At 26.5% G+C, this 21,811-nt stretch overlaps 1 protein-coding gene across 2 annotated transcripts; it reads left to right on the forward strand.

Annotated features, from left to right (window-relative positions):
* Nucleotides 1–501: 501 nt before the first annotated feature.
* On the forward strand, nucleotides 502–20,058 carry LOC107440901 (eIF5-mimic protein 2). 2 transcript variants are annotated; one of them, XM_016053981.3, is made up of 13 exons: nucleotides 502–620; nucleotides 2,231–2,301; nucleotides 3,664–3,840; nucleotides 5,724–5,833; nucleotides 5,925–5,990; nucleotides 7,017–7,152; nucleotides 7,228–7,337; nucleotides 8,692–8,778; nucleotides 11,502–11,585; nucleotides 13,269–13,334; nucleotides 14,769–14,988; nucleotides 16,448–16,570; nucleotides 19,252–20,058. In XM_016053981.3, exons 1-13 carry the CDS (start codon nucleotides 517–519, stop codon nucleotides 19,269–19,271), a joined length of 1,374 nt encoding a protein of 457 aa, XP_015909467.2. In that variant the 5' UTR covers nucleotides 502–516; the 3' UTR covers nucleotides 19,272–20,058. The 2 variants fall into 2 exon arrangements, with proteins under 2 accessions (XP_015909467.2, XP_042896930.1); XM_043040996.2 differs by lacking the exon at nucleotides 502–620 and adding an exon at nucleotides 779–845.
* The last annotated feature ends 1,753 nt before the right edge of the window (nucleotides 20,059–21,811 follow it).

Consider the following 21,811-nt stretch of genomic DNA (forward strand, 5'->3'; position numbering starts at 1 on the left):
GTTGTATTTTAAAGCCATTTGGCATCATTGTGTTTTGAGATTCTTGCAAACAATGTATTTGATTACTTATTACTTGTGTTTACAATGCTAATAATACTGGTGTTTACAATGCTAAAAGTGTTAACACTAACGTAAGATGGTGCACAGCTTGCAACAAGAACAAACAGTAATAAACTTATGGAAAGAGGCCATATCAAGACTGCCAAAAAAGCGAGTTATTCAAAATCTAGCAACCATGTCACCTTTTTTAACAATATATCTCTAAAAAACTAAAACAAATTTTCACCTCAAACTCACCAGAATTACATATTAATATCTTATGAAATATGGCAGATTTGAGCTCAGAAATTATCTAATTTATTTCTTTTATTGAAAACAAAATTATCCGTTTGAAAGTATCGCCTATCAGAATAACATGTAGGAAGCAGCTGCAAACTTTTTAACCGGAACTATGCCGAGCTCGAGATAGTTGCCATACGTGATTTTTTACGTGCAGTGAGAACGTCCCTTTTATCTATGTTTTCGTTGCAACTCACTGTAATTGTGTCTATAAAATGTTTGACTTCTGCTAGAAATAGTTGGTTGGTTTTAGTTTGTGTTGAGGATCTTCATAAAAAGGAGTATGTATTTAAATATTATATTACTTGTCAATAAAGAAATCATTATAATTTGAGGAAAGAATTGTACTTATTGTTATTTTTCATAATTATAAAAATTATTTTACTGTGAGCTATTCGTTGTATGATCTTATTTACTTAGACTGTGAACATCGAAAACATAAGCAATGAAAACAAGCTTGAACATTGCGCATTGATTTAGCTGATCCTATCATTTATTCATAAACCGTAAGCAAAAGTGAATTCATCAGCCTTGTAGTTTTCGATTTATACATAGAGCTTTGGATATGAACACTGCACTCTCGGCAAGGACAGTGGGAGAAGTTTTTTCATGAGCAGGGCCCCTACATTACTGAGTGTCCCCTAAGTGTTACAAATATTTTTTTTTCTTTTTGTATTTTTCCTTGAGAATTGACTATTAGAATGAGTAAACAAGAATTGAAACTTATTAAACTCAAATTTAGTAATATATCACAATTTACTTTTGTTATAAATAATTTATAACACTTTGCAAATAAACAACTTGTGAAGTAGGTTTTAAGTTATGTCCAATGGGGCCTCTGAGAATTCACTGTCTGCTTCTAAGTATTCTAGTTCTTATTTTTAAAATATTACCAAGAACTTCTATACATTTTTTTTGTTGTATTAATAATGAAAGTATTTGCTTGAACATATATGTGCACATTAAATATTTTCGCAAACAATTTCAATAATTTGAGTGAAGCTTCTAAACCAACAATTTAAGACAAAAAATTAACAATTTTAACCACATATTTGTTTTAAACTCACCAAAGAAAGAAATAAGAATCTGATTAATACTACTGGTAAATGGTTTTCTTCTTGTAATATGAGTTATTGTTTGCCTTTCATGGTCAAATTTTCTAAATTCTAGCTTTTATGTTTAATTTTTTTTTCCAGAAAGGTATTGTGATTTTAAATTTTTTTTACTAAGAAAACTGCATTTATATTTTTCATAAAAATTATAGGCAAGTTCAAGAATTGTGTTAGATAGACGTATTGGTTGTAGGTGCTTCATTTTCTAAATAAGGAAGGATGTCTCTTCATAAAGCCTATATATCTGTCTTTTCTTGGTTTGCCATCCTCAAAAACATTAGAAATAGATTTTTCTTTAAACTAATATCCAACAAGTTGTCGATAACTGTAAGATATGCTCAGTTGTCCTAAATCTAATTTCTTTTTAAAAAAGGAACAGGAAAACTAGTCCTGTTCTTATTGGATCTTATTTTCTACTCTAATTAATTGATTTGACTTAGTGATATGAAGTAGTAGATTTTATCCCTTGATTCAAATGATTGTACTCAAATTAGATTATTCAACTTAAAACTGATCTATTCATTATATTGAAAAGTTTTTTTTTATGTTGCTTTGATAATGTGATTTCAAATTTGTTTAACAAATTCATAATTTTATTCACCAAAATAAATTAATGCATTTGCCTTTTGTTACTATCCCTTCTAAAAAAATCAGGAGGTAAACCATCTTAGCACATAGTTTAGAAGAAAAAAAGTAGTCTGCAATATATTGTTTGAATTATTACTAAGTGTATGCAGATGTTTATGAATTAGAATTTATTTTAAAATATTTTATTCTAGCTGCTTTTGTATGAGTCAAAAAATCGAGAAACCAACATTATCAGGGCAAAGAATAAAGACCCGTAAAAGAGGTTTGTGTGAAATTTTTAGTGTTTAATTTTACTATCTGATTTAAAACATGAAATTAGAAATCATACAGATATTTTTTTTATACATATTGTAATACTAGCCATTGGAAGTGGACAGCATGAAAATACGAATAAGATTGAAATTAAACTAGGAAGAAAAAGCAGGTTTAATAATGTAACCAATGTTATATAGGCTTTAAAAATTGCTCAGCATTTTTTTTAATTAAGAAATATGCAATGTTAAAAGGAGGCAATGCAAAATCAACCTCTCTTCATGGTTGTAATATCTACTTAGAAAATATTAATAACTTTTGAAATGCAATATTTTTTTACTTAGGGATCAATAAAACTCTTAAATGACATATTTATAATAAACTTTAATAATGAAGGTTTTTGATAACTGATACATATAGGCCAGAAATTGTTGAGTCGANTATGCAATGTTAAAAGGAGGCAATGCAAAATCAACCTCTCTTCATGGTTGTAATATCTACTTAGAAAATATTAATAACTTTTGAAATGCAATATTTTTTTACTTAGGGATCAATAAAACTCTTAAATGACATATTTATAATAAACTTTAATAATGAAGGTTTTTGGTAACTGATACATATAGGCCAGAAATTGTTGAGTCGACATAAAAAATAAGTTATCATACATTCCAGGACACATTAATTTCTAAACCATGAAAAAAAAAATTTTGTAGGCAAAATTATAACTAAAATTAAAATAAATAAATAATTTTTTTCTGAATTGCTAGTTGTTTAAAGAGAAAATTAGATATATTCTGAGTATCATATTACATCATTGCTTTTCCTTCATGGAGGTGTTTGATCAGTCCTTTATTATAAAGAATTCTTTGTTTTGTTTATCAATCGATAGCGTAATTATGAATGTATATAAATTGATGGATAAAGATGTAGAAATTCATATTTCAGCCATGGACCAAGTTTTAGTAAAAAAAAAAGGACCCAGAAAGTTGGGAGTCTACCGATCCATAATTTCTTAAGTCTAGAGAAATTTTTGGATGATTGGTATTTGAAATAGTGATAATTAAGTATTTCATGTTAGTTTTAAATTAATAATTTTTTTACTAATTAGCTCTATATTTTTCCTTCTAAAGTTGTCATCTTTTAAATCTTGTAGTGATAGGATAGTACTTTTCTATTGTATTTTCTTTATTTAGTCAGTCGTTCTTGGTTCACTTGAAATATCGTTTTTAACATTGTTGTTATTTTTGAAAAACTTTTTGTTATTTGATTTGAGCTCTTTGCAAATAGTCAATCTATTTGATATGCACCTATAATCTTTATAACAACAATTTGTTTCTGAATTTACCATTGAACTAATTTTTTTTAATCGTAGATGAGAAAGAGAAGTACGACCCTACGGGTTTTCGAGATTCCATTATTCAAGGTCTTGACGACAGTGGATCTGACTTAGATTTAGTTTTTAAATTCCTAGACTCTGCTGGGTCAAAGTTGGATTATAGACGTTACGGAGAGACATTATTTGATATTCTTCTTGCTGGTGGTATATTAGGTAAGATTAAATTTTTTGGTCATAGTCAGATTAGTTTTTTTATTTATATATATTAATAATTTCGCTTAATTAACTTCTTTAAATTTATGATTTAGCATTAATTATGTAAGAAAATTATACTATCATGCTGTTTTTACTGATTTATCTATTTTTCTTTTATATAAATACTTAATCCTATTGTACATTGCAAGACTGGTAATTGTTTCCTGATATTTCTGTATGTTCAAAACATCCCATTTTCTACAAATATAAATGTGGATTTTAAAATAATTGATTTGAAGTATCAAAAGATTTGATTTTTCTATCTAGCAACTTATTATTTTAATTAATGTTGCTAGTAAAAATTGCAAAACTTGGTCGTTCAAAGGTAGAAACCATCTTCAAACTATTTATGTGGTCCAGGTGTATATTCTTAAACACAGGGTTCAATGTTTCACATTCGGAAATTCAGTCATTTTATAGAAAAAAATTGAGTTACCATATATACTTGCATATTAGTCTATCTCGCTCGCTATTATTTGTAGCCCCTGTCGAGAAAATAACTTTAAGTTTAATCCCTTTGCGATAAGGTATTATTTTATTTTTTAAATACTTTGCCATAATGTTAGAAAATAATGGCCAGAATAGAAAACTAAACTTGTGCTAACAAGATCAAGCAAGATAAAACTATTTGCAATGAGAACGGAGGATTTTAGAAGGTAAAAAGATGAGCGTAGCTTTGATTACTTGTGCAACAAAACTAGTTCAAATCAGATAGAGGGGGGAAATGTTGTTCACTTCTATCTTTCCTCTGATGATTTACTTTATGTTACATAGTTCTTCAATACTGGAAATTTCTTTGCTGGGTGCTTTTTTGGGGAAAATAGGTGGGAATATGTTTTGCATGAGAAATAAGTTGTTGAAAAAATTACCAATATTTGACCTGTGGATAAGTTGACCCCCTCCCACTTAAAATCTCGTTTTTTTTTTTTGGTACCAAATTTTCTTATTTATATACGAGTGTATGGTAATAATTTATATTATCAAATTTTAATAAAACAAATCTTGGACCTTTAAAGTTTCACTAGAATTAATACGTATTTTTCATTTGATTTTAAAAATTCTCTATTCGAACCAACAATATAATAATCATATCATAGATTTTTGAAATGGTGAATGCTAAATCATCTACTAAATTACTTTTGAATAAAAATTTTACGAGACATATTTACTGTATTCTTGTATGGAGATTATTGAAACCCTGCTTAAAGATTATTTAATGAAAAAAAAATCTTGAATTCCACTGTAAATTTTAATTAAATATTGGTATGAGGGTATGTTTAATTGTTGCTGATTATTTTTTTAATGCAATAGTACTATACTAATTTTCTATATATTGATCTCAAACTATTATGAGTTATTCAATGCTCCATTAATAAAATAGCCATGGGAACTTTCTGTTCTGAACTAAGTAGATCTGGAATAAAAAATAGTATATTTTATTCTTATTCTGTGATAAAATTTGACTTTAATATACTTAGTTAGAGCAAATTTTACTGTTTTAGTTTATTTGCTTTTTTTAAATTTAGTCTGATATTTGTATATTAAATAATTTATAATTTATGTATATAATTTAATAAATTGTCAGATTCTTATATGTACAGCCATTGTAATTATATATATATACAGCCACTTAAAAGGGGTAATAGCATTTACCAGGGTTTTACTTTTAGTGTTTTTTTCCATTAAAAAGCTAACCCTGATAACAAGATTTGATTATGTATAAATGCTCTTCTAATAGAAAATTTTACTTCTTTCTTATTTTTCTAGTTTAGTACTTTTCAAATGAAAATATAAGTAACAGTTTGGCTGTTTTAATGTTTTGATTATTCTTCATTGCTTAGCTCCCGGAGGTACACTAGCTTTGGATGTGGATCCTCTTAAGGTATCACGAACTGATGTTTGTATTTTCAATGCTGGAGACGATTTGGAATCTCTAAAAAACTATGCTCAAGTATTAATATTGTCTTATTCCTATTTAAAAAATAGATTCTTCCTTAATTAAAATTGTTTAATTTTTGTTAACAAATAATCTTTCTCTTTAGGTTCTCACAAAGTTGATAAGACGTTACAAGTATTTGGAGAAAACTTTGGAAGATGAATTTAAAAAGGTTATCATTTTTTTTTAATTTGTAAAAGAAGTTGTTTGAGTACAATGTTTACTTCATTGGTGTACAAACAAAATTTGGTACATCAGAAAAATTAATTTATGCATTTTAATAAATTCTGTCAGATTTTCTGAAAGATTTTTTTTAATATTTAAATTGGTAAAAAATTCATGCATGATTCTGGACCTACATTTTGATTCAAACATACATAACAAAGTACATACAATGAATGATTAAACATACATTCGATGATTTAAACAAACATGTTTTAAGATGTTAGGGTAAACTTTAAACAATTAATTAAATTGTCATTTTACTACCTTTTTAAAAATTTCTTTCTCGAAGAGTGTAATGTTGACAGTTATGATGATGAACTTTGAATCATAATTGTGAATTAAGAATATAATTGAGCATTTTTAAAAGAAATCAAAATGAATATACTTCAAATATAAATATACGATGAAGATAACTACTATATCTGTAATAAAACTTAAAGAAATAGCAATATGTTGAAGGAATAATTATTTAGCAAGATTTTTTTTTTTACTTTGAATATTACTTATATACATATATTTTCTGCATTAATATAGTTTTATAAGCTGAAAACCACAATGCATAGAGAATTGAAATTGGAGTTTGCCCTGTTGAAAAAAATGAGAGAATAATGAGTCCTTAAGTTGAAATTAGTAACTGTCATTTCCCTGTCTTTCTTAATTGTTCTAACAAATCAAAATTGATGAAGCTTCCTTTTATTTCCATACATAAAATAATTTAGATTTCAATGTTTATACCTTTATCTCTGCCAATACAGATTTTTTATCAGGTATAAATTGTTGTTTATACTTCTGCAATGTATGTCCTAATAGTTTAATTTTTACGTTGGATTTTTAAATGTGCATTTTAAAAGTAATTTATATTTGAAATTCATATTTTGAGAGTAATATTTTGTATATCATTCTAATTTTCTAATTTCCATATTAATATTGGCATATAATATATTTTTATTGGTATTTTTTTTTCTTTTTTTAGGTATTAGTATTTTTAAAAGGATTCACTCTTAGCCAGCGTTACAAATTGGCCAAAGTTACTGCGATACTTCTTGCTGGTGGACAAATTCCTCCTTCTGTTCTTTCTAAAGTTTTACAAGACCATTTAGTGAAAGATGGTATTTTGTGCTAGGATATTATAATTTTTATTAGGTATCATATGCTGCAGCTTCTATATTTTATTATTTGTTTAGGTGTGGCTTTGGAATTCATCACTGAAGTTTTCAAAACTTGGCTTCATGAGAGAGACAGTATTACAGTATGGGCTTCTCTTAGAAAAGCCGGGCTAGATTCTCGTTTAATGGTTTGTATTGCAATATTGATGTCCTTTATTAGTTATTATGTATAGCAGCTAGTTAATTTAAGTAACACTGTTCTGTGCAAATACAAAATTCATATGGGTCAGCAAAGAGCTAAACATATTGGGGAATTTGCTTATAGCCAAAATTTTTTGGGAGCAGTAAGAAAAAAAATACTTTTCTTGAAAAATTCTGAAAATTATTACAATTTAGCAAAAGGAAAAATAAAGATTTACCTTAAAATTAATATTACATAATCAATGAGATTCAAATTAAATTCTTCTATTTCTTGTAAATTAATTCCTTACATAACTATACTACAACAAAGGGTTACACTTATTAGAGTTTTAGTCTGATACAGATCAGTACCGACAATATTTTAATTATTTTCTTCCTTTAAATTGTTCCTTAGATGTAACCAAGATTGCTAACTAGAAATATTTGCTTAGCTGGTATTGCTAGTTAAAACTAAATTTTCCTGTAATTTATATATTGTTTACACAATTAACATATTTTATTTATTTATTTTTTATCTCAAGTGAGGTACATACATGACACAGACTTTATGGCTAATGTGGCTGTTAACGGATTCATCATTTTGTCTTTTTCAAAGGCAGTAAATCAGCTTTTCCTTATTGTTGTACTCAGGAAACCTGATTTGCTGAATAGGTTGAAAGGTTTTGTTGAAAAATTTTTTATTGCCCCATAATAGATCAATGTGTGTCAATCCATTCAATTTAGCATTATTGTACATCTGTACGTAATTAATTCCATAAATTGAATCCACAATTAAAATAATCTTGTTTTCCTTATAGAAAAAATTGTCAGACATAGTAAAAATGTGGTCTAAAATTATGTACATTGTTTTGTATAAAAAAAGCAGAATTTTTTTTTTATGAAATTGAGTAAAGGATTGAAAAATAATTGTGATAATTTTATTACTCAGGTATGATCAAAAGATAATAATAATTAAGTGAAGCAAAAAAGAAAAAATAACTTAATAAAATAACTATAAAAGAAAATAATAAATAACCATAAAAGTAAACAAGTTCATAGAAAACTTATTCTTTAACTTCCCCTCAGCACTGATAGGAATACTTATACAGCACTGACTGAATAGCACCATAAAGATAACATGCTTTATGATCTTGCTCATTTATGATTGTTACATTGTTATTTACTTCATTTTAGTACCAGTGTTTGTAATATTACACTTCTTATTAGGATACTATGTTAAATGCCATATAATTTATTATATTACTGGTTTCAATCTAAAAATGCCATATTATGTACTGAATGGTTAACTTACTGTAAAAATAATTAGACTGATTTATTAATTTATAATATTCATTCTCATAGGAATTTTTCCCTGCAAGCAAAAGAAATATTGAAGTTTTGAACAGCACTTTTAAAACAAACGGATTAAGCCAGTTACTAGAATTCTTGGTATGTTAACAAAATTTAGTATTTACCTCCAAATTCAAGTTTTTAAGTTGAGTATATGTAGTTTTTTTGTAACAATTTTAGGAAATAAAGTAATATAGCTTTTTTATAGTTGACAATGAAGAGAAAAAATCTGCCTTGCATTTATTTCTTCAATCCCTAGTACTTAAGTTGTTTGTTGCATTCACACTCTTGGTATTTTATTTTGCTGCTAAAAGAGAGTAACTTCAAAAATATTTGTCAATTGTTAGTTGCCAAACATGCTGAGAATCTTTCGCTACCAAAGCACTCAGCGTTTGTCTATTAGTACCTTTACCTTTGTCTACTGAGATTTGCAGAATTGAAAAACTTTTTATATAAATTGTTGTTGCCTAGTTAAACTAAATTAAAATCAGATATTTCTTTGTAAAATCAAAATATTTTTAAAAAGTTCACTTAGAACTCCTTTGCACTGGGCTTTTCAAGTTTTAGGGGCTTTTCAAATTTTTGTTGTTAAACTAACCTTTAAAAGTCTCAGATTTTATTTTATAGCAGAATTTATAAAAATTACACTAATTACATAGAATTTATGTATTCATGTAATACTATGTGTAGTAAACAAGAATGCATGGATGCAAATAAATTTTTTTTATTGTTATAAGCAATTTAAATAATTACGTACTAAAGAACAGAAAACTGAGATTAAGAAATAGAACAAGATTAACCATTTATCTAGTAACCACTTATTGAACATCAAAACTCAAACTAAAAAAAAAACTAGAACAGAGTAAGTTTGTCAGAAATAAATATATATTTTCTTTAATCTGTAACTATAATTCGAGTAACAGTATTAAGCTATACCAATGCCCCTCATGTAGAACCCTTTGTATTTAACTTGAATTCAACATTGAATAAATAAATAAAAAACCTTTAAGCAACATTCAATGTTACAGCTAATAATAGGCAAAACAAATAGAAAAAGATTATCTATAATTATGGACATTAAAATTGTAGATGTATTAAAAAGACTTAATTTTTTAGGTTGTTATTTGCTGTAGACATACATATAAGTAGCTTTCTAAATGTTTGTTTGAAAATATAAGATGAAATTTTTAGCTAAAGAAATTTGCTTTTCATATAATTCAAACAAAGTGTTCATTAGATTGCAGCAAAAATAAAATTTAATTATATGAAAATATTTGTTTACAAATAAATCTATTCCACCTTACTGTCATTTGTTTTATTTGAAAAATATGTCATTTTAATGTTCTTGAAAGCTTTAAATCTTGAAAATATGTTATTTACTTCGCGTAATACAAGTTGATTTAGCATGAATTTCTTAAATATTTACTATTAAGATATTTATGTTTAAAATAAAACCATTTTATTAAAAATTAATTTTTTGAGTAATCCTGCATATATATATATATATATAGTTGAAAACATGTTGTATAACCATAAACTGTATGGATTTTATATTTATCATGTAATCAATGAACCAGGGCTGCCAACTACTATGCTTTTTGTGAAATACTTTATAGAACAGTAAATAATTAACCAAGGCTTTCAGAATTTTTGTTAGTTTTCCAAAATTTTAAAAGCCTCGCCATGAGAAAGTTGAAACAAAGTGGCATTTCATATAATCTTTTTGATCATTTACATGTTCTGTACATCCTGATGTATAAGTTATTTTTGATTATGAGAAAGCAGATTTCTTTTATATCAGGTGTATAAGTCGGCCGCTGAAAAAAACCGGTACAAAATTGTTTTAAATAAGAAAACATAAAGAAATTATTTAGTCTACAAATTTTTTTTAAGTTTAAAATATTTTACATTGTTCTTTCTGGATATGATACATTTGCCCTCAAATAAAGATGCATTGCAAAAGGTTACTGAGTCTGACACAGATGTTGCTCTGCGTCTGTTTGGTATGTTTAAAAAATTTTGATTGTGTTATACATTTTGAAATGTTCGTAAAAATAAAAATCTTTTCTTATTCCTAAATTTTTTTCTAAATGTTATTTAAAGTGTTTCTAAAAAAATCTTTCATATGTAAAGAAACTATGATTAAAAAAAAGCAAAATTCATTGTATATAACAAATTAAAAATAGTTTCTGAAAGGGGTAAATTGATGGAGAGTTATTCATATCTATCTCATAGTTTATAAGGCATCGATATTTCAGGATCAGCAAATGTCTGACTTTATTAAGGGTGTATAAGTCGTCTGCCTGATTTTTGTAAAATTTTGGCGGATTTGAAAGGTTGACTTATACACCAATATGTATGATAGCGGTGTGGAAAATAACTTCAAATCAAATTTACTAACCAAAGAATAAAAAAAGAAATTTATCTACCACTAAAAGTTATTTTCTCAATAAAGAGTAAAGTTGGCTGCCCTGAATTAACTAACATAAAGAACAAGCTTTTTTATCTCAGTAGTATTCCCCGTCTTTCTAAACAAATATCTATTCATTTTAATTTGAATGAGTGTCAGATATAATCTAGAAGATGTTGGTTACTCTACTTGTTTTTAAACCAATAGTTAAAACTTACTTTACTATATTTTATACAGATTTATCGTAATGTTAAAGTTTTGTGTATAGATAAGTTTAATATTCTATAAAAAGAAGCTGAAAATTTAACTTTTTGGTTGATCAATAAAAATGTAGATAATTTAAATTTGATTTACTTGTTCATATATTTAGAAGTTTTTGTATGATATACAATTCTTTTAAAACAATTTTTAGAAAGCTCAAGAAAATCAAAGTGTCAAAAAAGAGCTTCAATTGCATATTGGATTGTTGCTAAAAGATGGTGCTCAGGTGAAAGAGGTAACTGTTTTGATTTTTTCTTTTGCTGTGAAATTTCAAAAATCTTAATTAGTTGAGCTTTAGCAGCATTAAAATTCATGGCTCAAAGTTAAATTTTGCTGCCACCTATTTTGAATCAAAATCTTGTGTGCAAGGTAGCATAAAAATCTGGAAATTTTATTGTAATATAATTTGCACAAGGAAAGGAAAACTTTTTATTGACTATATATATTTAGTTGAAAAGAAATATCACTGAATTATTGTATGAAAATTCAAAACATGAGTTCTTATAAATATTTTAAGAGAAAAAAAAGTATAACAGCAACATCAATTGCACAGAGCTGACTAAATGCAGTGTTCTGAACAAAAAATGACTAAAAATAGATAGTTCTAAAGAAATAATAAACAGTTAATAAAGAATTCCGGGTCTTTTCCCTTGTAGACAGTCTGGCACTGTTCAAAAGTTGATGAATCAAGGGGGATGGTTAATAACAACTCATATATATATATACGAGAGTTGTTTTTTAAGTAAGGGCCAATTGAAAACAAAACCCAATTGAAAGAAAAGTTTCAAGATGCAAATTTATTTTCGGATTCTACCTACGTTTCTCTTTTTTTTCCACCATAGTTTCCAAGATTGTTTGAACACTTATCATACCTTATAACTAGATTTAGAACACCCTCTTCATACAAACTTGACGCCTGCTTCGTTAACCAAGAGGTCACGGCCGTTTTCACAAATTCGTCATTATTGTAGTGATTGTTTCCAAAATTATGTTCAAAATATCAGAAAAAATTAAGAACACTCCAACCAGAACTTTCCAACCAAAAGAGTCTAATAAAGCTGGGATCTGAGCTGCAGAGAGAGTCATTGTCATAGAGTAACAAAATCCCCTGTCAGCGTGGCATGGAATTTTGCTACTTCACAAATCGTAACTTCATAAATCTGCCAGTGTATGTATGCAGCAGAAAGATTTTTTATCGGCTAAATGACTAGACAGTTTTTTTTAGATTATTACTTTTAAAATCTGCAAGTGTAAGTAAGCCACATAAAATATATAAGAAAATTTTAGCACATTTCTTATAAATAATGTGAATGTAGAATTTGCTTATGCTTGATTACTGGAAATGCAATATTAAATCAAAAATATGTGTTTTAATTCTTTCTTTAAGTGAAATTTTTTAATAATTTTCTATTGACAGTTCAGGTCCGCATTCTCTTCTGCATTTACTTTTAACAAAATTCCCTTTTTTTAATGATGATGTTATCAATCATTAAATGTTATGACCAATAAATTTAAATTACTTAAACTATTCCTCATTAAAATTTTTCCACTCTAGTATAGATTTAAATTTAGAAGTTATATGTAAGTTGAGTATTTAAAAAGACAAAAAAACTCCTTAAAACACCATACGCAGAAAAAGTAAGTTTTTATAAATACTCATGCATTTCATGTCAGTTTTAATTCTTCAAAGATTATAAGTTGTTTGTTATTAAATATAAATATAATTCTGTGATCATTTATATTCACTATGCATTTAAATTAATAAATTAAAAGAAATATCCTGTGTTTAAAGATAAATGGTTTTATATTCTCACATGCTTTTTATAATATGAACTTTTGCTCTTTAGATATAGGTTGTTAAAGTTTTTCCTATTAATTTGCTACTAATAATTTAAGAAAATTTACATTTGACTTTTAGATTACTCCAATTATAAAGGAACAAATGAAAAAGCACTCCATTCCTGAGCATGAAATTGCTGTTTTGGTATGTTTCTCTAATCTTTTTGTATTATATAACTGTTTTGTAAACATTTGTAATCGCCTGAATTTAACGTACATATGTAAACATTCGGTGAAACATCAATAGGATGAACACCTTTGAGACTCAGCAAGCTTAGCCCTAAGTGCTTAAAATAGGAACATTATAAAGTAATAAATACAATTTCTATTTAAGAAATATTTCTAGAAACTTTGTATAATTTCAAAAAAGAAATACAATTTATTGATTTTGTTTAGGCTAATCAAACACTAGCTTATTGATTTGCTGACTTCTTTTCAAAACATGGATTGGTAGCCATTATTGTTTTTACACCATGTAATCAGTTTTTCTTTTGAAGTTTATTATGATTTAAAAAAGTAGATATATTTTCAATTCTTCGTCTAATATTTTTGGCGTTTCAATTGACGTACTAAATATTTCAATTTAAGTGTGTATGGTTTTTAAGTGTTCTGATAGTTTTCAGGAGTTGCAATTTTCTCATTTATGTTTATTTATGAGTTTTCTTTTAAAATCAAACCATTTATAGCCATTTTGAAAAATAGTGTGACCAGAAAAATAATACAAATTTGAAGCTTATCGTTTAATATTCTGAACTATTGAAACACCACAAGAATTCTTTACTGCAGCAGTTTTTCCTCATCAGTCAAATCTAAAAGTTATATTTCATCTAATGTTAAATATATTTATAAATGAATTAATTGTTAATGGGTTCACATTCACAAGAATTACCTGAAGTAAAACACCTGTTACGAAAAAACCCTGCAATATTAACTTGTTGTGCACTAGGCCCTATACAAGCTCTTGAAATTGTTTAGTGTTGCTATGCAGTCAAAAAATAATTCAGTATGCAAACCTATCTTCATTGGATAAAGCTAAAACTGGTTGCCTCCTTGCTTAAAAACCGTATTTGTAGGAAACAACAGATAATTTATAAAGATATATAAGGTCTTTAATGAAGTGAAAAAGGAGCTGTTTTTATTCCAAATAACTGCTTAGGTTTGGTTGTCTGCTATTAGAAGGTAAAAGTTATTGGAGAAAAAGAGGATGTCCTCAGTGTAGGTTTCTTACTTTGAGAAGTGTTTTGAAGGTGAATTTTCACTTTAAATATCTCATTAGTGTGGAAAATAAATGTTGTCTGCTATCAGTCAATATAATTTTTTTTAAAACTTGTTTAAAGTTACAATAGAACAATGGGCATTTTGAAATACTTAGTAAGTAATTGACTAAATCTTGTAAATGAAGGAAGTTTCTCTTGTTCTATCTTTGAAACCTCATTCTTTATTTTCAAAACTATTAAAATATTTTGAAAAGTTGGTTGTTTGGAATTGTCCATAAAAATTTCACCTTTTTTTGTTCATTTTCTAATGATTATTCTTCACTATAAATATTTTTTTATTTTAACTGCCCATCTTTTAATAGCTGTGGATCTCATTGATGGCTATGATGGAATGGAACAAAAAAGAAGAATTAGTCCCTGAACAAGCAGTGAAACATTTGCGGCAATATACTTCTCTCTTGTCTGCATTCACTCGAAATGCTAAATCTGAACTTGCTCTACTTGTCAAAATGCAAGAATATTGCTATGATAACATGAATTTTTTGAAAGTATTTGAAAAAATGGTTGTTCTCTTCTATAAAAGTAAGCATTTGGTTTTCTATCTTAAAATTTATGCTTTCATGTGTATCGTAAGGAAGTCAAACTTTATTATTCAGGAGTGTTTTATTTTTTTAAATTACAAACAATCTATTAATATATGGGACGAGTTTTGATGTAATGAACGAAAACTTTGTTAAATATAAAAAAAAATTTAAAAAACTAACGATATATAAGAAAGCAATCCATTATCTTAAAGTTCCATTATCTTCTGCATATGATCCAAAGCAGAAACAAAAAGTTTGATAATTTTAAATATGGTTTTGAATTATAATGGTATCATAATTTAAAATTTTAAAATCAACTGAAAAAAAAGTGATGCTTTTTGTGGAAAATATTTCCTATCGGTAATAAGCTGAAGTGGAAATTTTTAAAAGTAACTAGTTTTTTTTTAGAAAAACTTTTCCAGCATTTGAAGACAACTAATTGACCATCTGGCCTTTTTATATGTATGTTTAAATTATATATATCTTGGTAAAAATTCTTTTAAAATAAGTTCATTCAACTAAGAATTAGCTTAATGTTTTAATTACTAGTTGTAATTGAAACCTAACCATAGCGCTCGGAAATTTAACCCATATATTTTTAAACTTTCCAAGTTTCTAGCCTATCCCTTAGAGAATTGAAATTTAACATGGTACCCATGTCCAATTATGTCTGTGCTATTTTATTACATAAAATATAATGTAGTGTACTTCATGTTTGTAAAACTATTTAAAAAATAAATACAAAGAATATAAGTATAGTTTATATTACTGTTACTTAAAATTCTTTTAACCACAGTAATTATAATTAATGGTAAAATGGAAATAAATAAAAGTACTAAGAAAAAAAATTACATTACTTTTCATATGCGTCTATACATATATTTGTAGTGCATGTTTAATTAGTGTGATAGGTGAATCTGCTGCTTGTAACATATTAAACAAATTGTAGCATAATTCTTTGATACAGCTATTAGTATTTTTTTCGTTTTTTTCTCCAACATCAATTTTGGAATTAGTATTTTTCTTTGTAACAGGCACTGCTGTACACTCAGTTTATATAAGGACGAAAACACTTAAAAGATTGTCTAGTTTTTCATTCAGCAATATTCAACATGTTTGATAAAAATCATGTGGCTTATAAGATATCGACCATATTTGCGTCTTGAAATTCATTGGTTCTGCTTTTATTACAGTGCTAAGTTTAAAATATAATTTTATTAAAACAATGTTAAGATTGCTTTTAAAAGAAATAACAAATAGGTTTAAACTTTTTCAGGTAGTTAGATTTTTAAACTTCATAAAAAAGTTTTTGGAAGCAGACCTCTGAAATGTATGAACAAATGATCAATAGCTAATAAAATATCTGGATCTTATGTGTTTTATTTAAGTGCTACTTTTGAGAGTGTTTTGTACATATTATAAATATTTAATCAGGAAATTTTTTTCATATGTCTTAGCTGAAGTTTTGAGTGAAGATGTGATACTGAAGTGGTATAAAGAAGCTCATTCTCCTAAAGGGAAAAGTATATTTCTGGATCAAACCCGTAAATTCATAGAATGGTTACAAAATGCTGAAGAAGGTATTATGATTCAAGTTAACTTATTTTGTATTATCTCATGAAATGCTTGATTAATTTTTAAATCAATAATTTAATAAAAAAGTGAATTAATAATTGGTGTCATTAACCTGTAGCTTGTCAAATCATTTAAACAGATTAAAATAATTGGTCAGAAATGAGATTTTAAAAAAAACGAATGACGATTATATGATAACTGGGAGTGCAAAATGAGTTACTGATACTTAGAAAAAAGTCTGTTCTGTGTTTAAGACCAAAAATACGAAATACGTGTAAAAATAAAGGGTATAAAAGTGCAATTAATCATAATACTAATCGCAGTACAAAATATTTTTATCCAATGGACATTTTTGGAACTATAAAATCAAAGAATCGGGAGACAAAACTATTTTGCAGCAATTGTTATTTTTCACAATAAATAAATTAAAATAGTCTGAAGATAGCATTCATGGTAGCTACGTGACAACAGCCCAGAAGAGAAACAAACTGTTATAAGTCTTTTAATGATGGAGAGTTATCTGTACATTTCATTGACTTTGCCCATGTGAAGTTATATTTCTAATATCAGTTTATCTGGTGTGACAATAATGAGATATGTACAGCAGTGTTCCCCAACCTTTTTATCACCGCGGACCTGTCAACGTTCGATAATTTTACCACGGCCCACTGAGCATTGATTGTTTATATTTTAGATTATTTTGATTTTATAATTTTAATTTAATTGTATTTAAACATACCTTTAAAATCATCTTTTCATCATAGCAATAAAATTTTAATGGAACACAGATATTTTTAATTTGGGGTATAAACCTAGGAATTTAAATTCAGTTTCAATGAAATGGGCGGCCCGGTACCATTTGATCCACGGACCGGGGGGTTGGGGACCACTGATGTACAGGATCTAACTACAGAGATATTCAGTATGGTCTTATTCAAATGCAGGTTTTCCAATGTTTTATTCTGAATGAATTAACAAATGGAACAGATACTGCAGTTAAGGAATTAGCTAGCATAGCACTTAAAGCATTACTCTTTGTTCAGATTTATACTATTTTTTGACAAAATTCTGGAAATATAAAAAGATTACAACTTCAGTGAAAATTAAAATTTTGAATACAAATCCAAAATTTGTTCTCTATGGATCTAAAACATGGCACTGTAATAAAAAAAATCACGAAAAATCTTCAACTGAATAAGAAAAATCTTATATATTAACTGGTTTCATAAAATTTGTAACTGAAATTCTTAGAGTTGTAAAGCCAGGTATTAATTGAACTTGGAATTAAGAAATATGAAGGAAAATAGATTGTTCATGTTCTCTGAAAGCCTGAGAAATTTAAATTCAAACGCAGTTTTGGTTAGAATTCTCAGGGGAGAAAAGAAAGTTTTAAAGCAATTTTGTAAAGAATGGTTGCAAAATGATTGCAATCAGAAAGACTTGGAAGTAAGCAAAGAAAAAAAAACAGTCAAAAATAGATTAAGATAGAGACTGATAATAAAATGCTCCAATTCAGTGTGAAGAGCAATATGTAAAAAAATTTGAAAAGTGACTACTTTCACAGCAATTTAGTTATAATATCATTCTTCAATGTTCCATTTAAGAAAAATTTCTTTTTGTATCTTCATTTTTAGTATTGGGATTTTTAATAAAAATTTGTTTCAAGTATGCCTTATGTAAATTTTTTAAAATTTACTTTTTTATCTTTATCAAAATATCAGTTACTAGATTTTTATTATTGGCTTTTATATTTGTAAGGTTGCTTACCAGCTATAGAATCTACCCACTCAATATTGACAGTTGAATATTAGGTGTGACATTAATTTATAGTATATTATTTATCAAAAGAAAACTTTTCTGTAAATGCATCTTTTGAACTGCTTAATAGAAAATGGTTCAGAGTGCCCAGCTCTTGAAATAAAAAAACAATTATTTCTAATCAGTCTGTTTCTTTTTTTTGGGGGGGTGGGGGGTGGAAGAGTCAATGTTACAAAATATTTAATAAACTTTTGTGTCATTTGTTTTATACCTTTTTATTTAAGGGAATGCATATATTATGATACTTATTTGAAATATCGAATTGCTTAATTATTCTTTTAAAAACTGCAATAACTACCATTTGTTTTGTGATAAAATGTAAATAAGTCTCTTCAGGTTTTAAAATGCATTGCATACTTGATTGAAGCTTTTAATATAAGTGCATACTGAATTATGTGTTATTCTATAGAATAATATTTTGATTTCTTATAATATTTTTTTATAAAGCTATTAAGAAAGGTGCCAACTATTATGATTTATCCATAATTATTGCAATTTTAAAGCCGCGGTCTTATGATTTAATAATAAAAATTATGGTTTTTTAACATTTCTTTAATAATTTTTTAAAAATAGGTTTTTTCCCCATAACTACGAAGAGTTAAGAAATTTTGTTTGCAACAACTCCATGCACCTTAAAATTGTGTTAATTTCAATTTTGTAAAAATTAACTATACATTTTTGTTGTTTTATTTCTGATTACTAGTAATTTGGGCACCTCTTTATTAAGGAAGATAAATTTTATATTTTTTATAAATATTTTTCTATGAATTCAAAACTTTCTTTTTCATTTGTAAAAGCATAATTTGATTTATTATGTTTGAATATCTGCAATATGTTAATTTTTTAAAATACACTTTTATTGCTGCAGAATCTGAAGGAGAAGATTAATATCATCAATTTCAACACACAGACTGCAATGAAGTGTTTGAAGACTTATTTTAAAGTAAATTCTTTTATATTTACTAACAAACAAAAAAAATATTGTACTATTCTTTTTAGAAAATATCATCATGCTGAAGCATTTCATCTTTTAAAAACCAAAAAATCATTATACATGTAGAATTTATTTTTCTATTGGTAGTTCTGGTATAAATATGTGATGTTATATACTATGACATTTTTAAAAAAGATGTTCTATAATATTTTAAAACTGAATGAATTATCACCAGTAATAAAAGCATTTGCTTTTTAAAAGAAAAGTGCATATCACTTTTCAATTTTTTTTAATATTTATTTATATCCAATCCTGGTGGTTTTACTTTTGATGTGTCCGAAAAAGAAAAGGCATAGTTAATGGCTTTTTGCCGTATTTTATTACCTACAGACAACAATAGAATTTGTATTTTATTATGGTTTATTATGTTTTAAATTGTTATGTATACTTAATACTTTGTGATATATTTTTACTAAAAAGCATCTGTGACTTGTTTTAATTTATTCTAAGTGCTATATGGAATAGTGACTTATGTTGTTTAAAACTTTAATTTTTTTAATAGAGAAATAGATGGTGTTATGCTGTTTAAGATTATATTTGAAATATATATTAGTAGAGGAAATAAAGTGTGAATATTATTCTCTGGTAATCAGAGCCTGTTAATGTGTAATAGTTCACATTTAACTTTGTTAAACTTGAGTGATGTTAAAACGTTCCATATCAATAAAAAGTTTGTTTTCATTTAGATATCTAATTAATTAAAATCACAAGTGTATATTTTTATGGCTGCATATATATTAAATTTATGATTTCCACTTTTATTTCAAAAACTCAATGATACTTAATGTTAGCAAGTAACATTCTGTAATATATAACTCATACTTTTTAATGTTAACAACAAATTTATAAACAAATTATTCTAATACTAAAGCATCATGTTAAAATATGACTAGGTTAATGCCCTGTGGTAGAATCGCAGCGACACGGCGACATTGTTGCAGAACGTTACAAGAGTTCTTGCAGAATGATTTTTCTATTAAAAAGCAAAAAAAAAAAAAAATTTTTTTNAAAAAAAAAAAAAAAAAAAAAAAAAAAAAAAAAAAAAAAAAAAAAAAAAAAACAATTTTCTTCTCTACAGAGAATTATACGTAATATTTAAATCTGTGTTTTTGGCAGTTATTTATATTGATTACTACGTGGTTTTTTAAATATCCCGATATATTTCAAACAATATGGAATATTCGAACCTTGCATTTACGTATTTACTTTTTAAGGATATAATTCTATCAAATTTTTGGCATAGTATTTCTCCATAATTTTTAAATTCAATATTCATTATAAGATATTATTTATTACTACAACTTAATCTCGAAATGAAACACGCATTTGAATAATTCAATTCGTGTGATTTCGTCGGCAATATTTTTTTCGGCAATTACTACTACGGATTTCATGATTTTTAATTATTTTTTATTTGTGATGATTATTTACAAAATACGAAGAAGGAAATAATTTGTGCGTTCCCTCCAAACAAAATGCCAGAATATCACCCATAATATTATAATAAAAAATTATTACATGTTCAATTAAAAAAAATTTTATAGTTTTTTTTTGTTGTAAACACAGAGCTTTTGTTATTTTAAATTAGTAACATATATGTTTGTTATTACTGAAAGTATCTTGCAGAATGATATTAGTGCTAGAGAGTTTTGTCGCAGATAGCTCGAAAAAATTCTGCCACAGGGCGTTAATGTATTTCAAGTAAACTGTTATGCTCAAAAACTTTAAGTGGTACATTTTAAATATTGCATATTTCTGATTATACGTTGAAGATTTTCTTTTACCACTTATTTTTCCTTATAAAACTGCAAATGAACAGAGAAGGTTAAAGCTTAAGAATTCTGATAGTCTGTGATTCACTTTGGCTTTTTACTAAGTTGAACTGCTGGCAGCACTAGTTCTGAGTGGTAAGTTAAAAGGTTTGAGAAGAGAGTGGGAAACAAAAGTAGGAAGAAATGAGTCAGTGGGTTTTTATTTATCAACAAAGGTAAATAAGCTGAGATGGCTGGGTAGTCCTAAAGAGAAGTTGAAAATTACCCTCAAAGATGTCATATCTTTTATTATGCCAGTTTATATGTGAATTTTTGGGAATCTTCAAAGAAGAAAGCATACTTTTAGATTATACATGAATGGGCTTATATTCTAAAATGTATGGTACTTTTATTTTATATTTCAATTTATATTTTATGGTGACAGTGACCTAATGCTTTATTATTTAAAAAAAAAAAGGTTTTTGAAATAATTAAATTAATGTAAATTATTTAGTTTTCACTAGTTAAGTTTAATAAATTTTCTGAAAAGGTAATTTTTGAATTAATTTGTTGGTTTATTGTTTTTAAGTACTTAATTAAATTTAGGTTTTCATTAATTTAATTGTGTGAGTTTTAGGTTTACAAAGTAAAGCATAAATGTTATGAGGACTTCTACATTGATG

The sequence above is a fragment of the Parasteatoda tepidariorum genome, chromosome X2, assembly GCF_043381705.1.
Source record: "Parasteatoda tepidariorum isolate YZ-2023 chromosome X2, CAS_Ptep_4.0, whole genome shotgun sequence".
In the NCBI taxonomy this organism is placed as follows: Eukaryota; Metazoa; Arthropoda; class Arachnida; order Araneae; family Theridiidae; genus Parasteatoda; species Parasteatoda tepidariorum.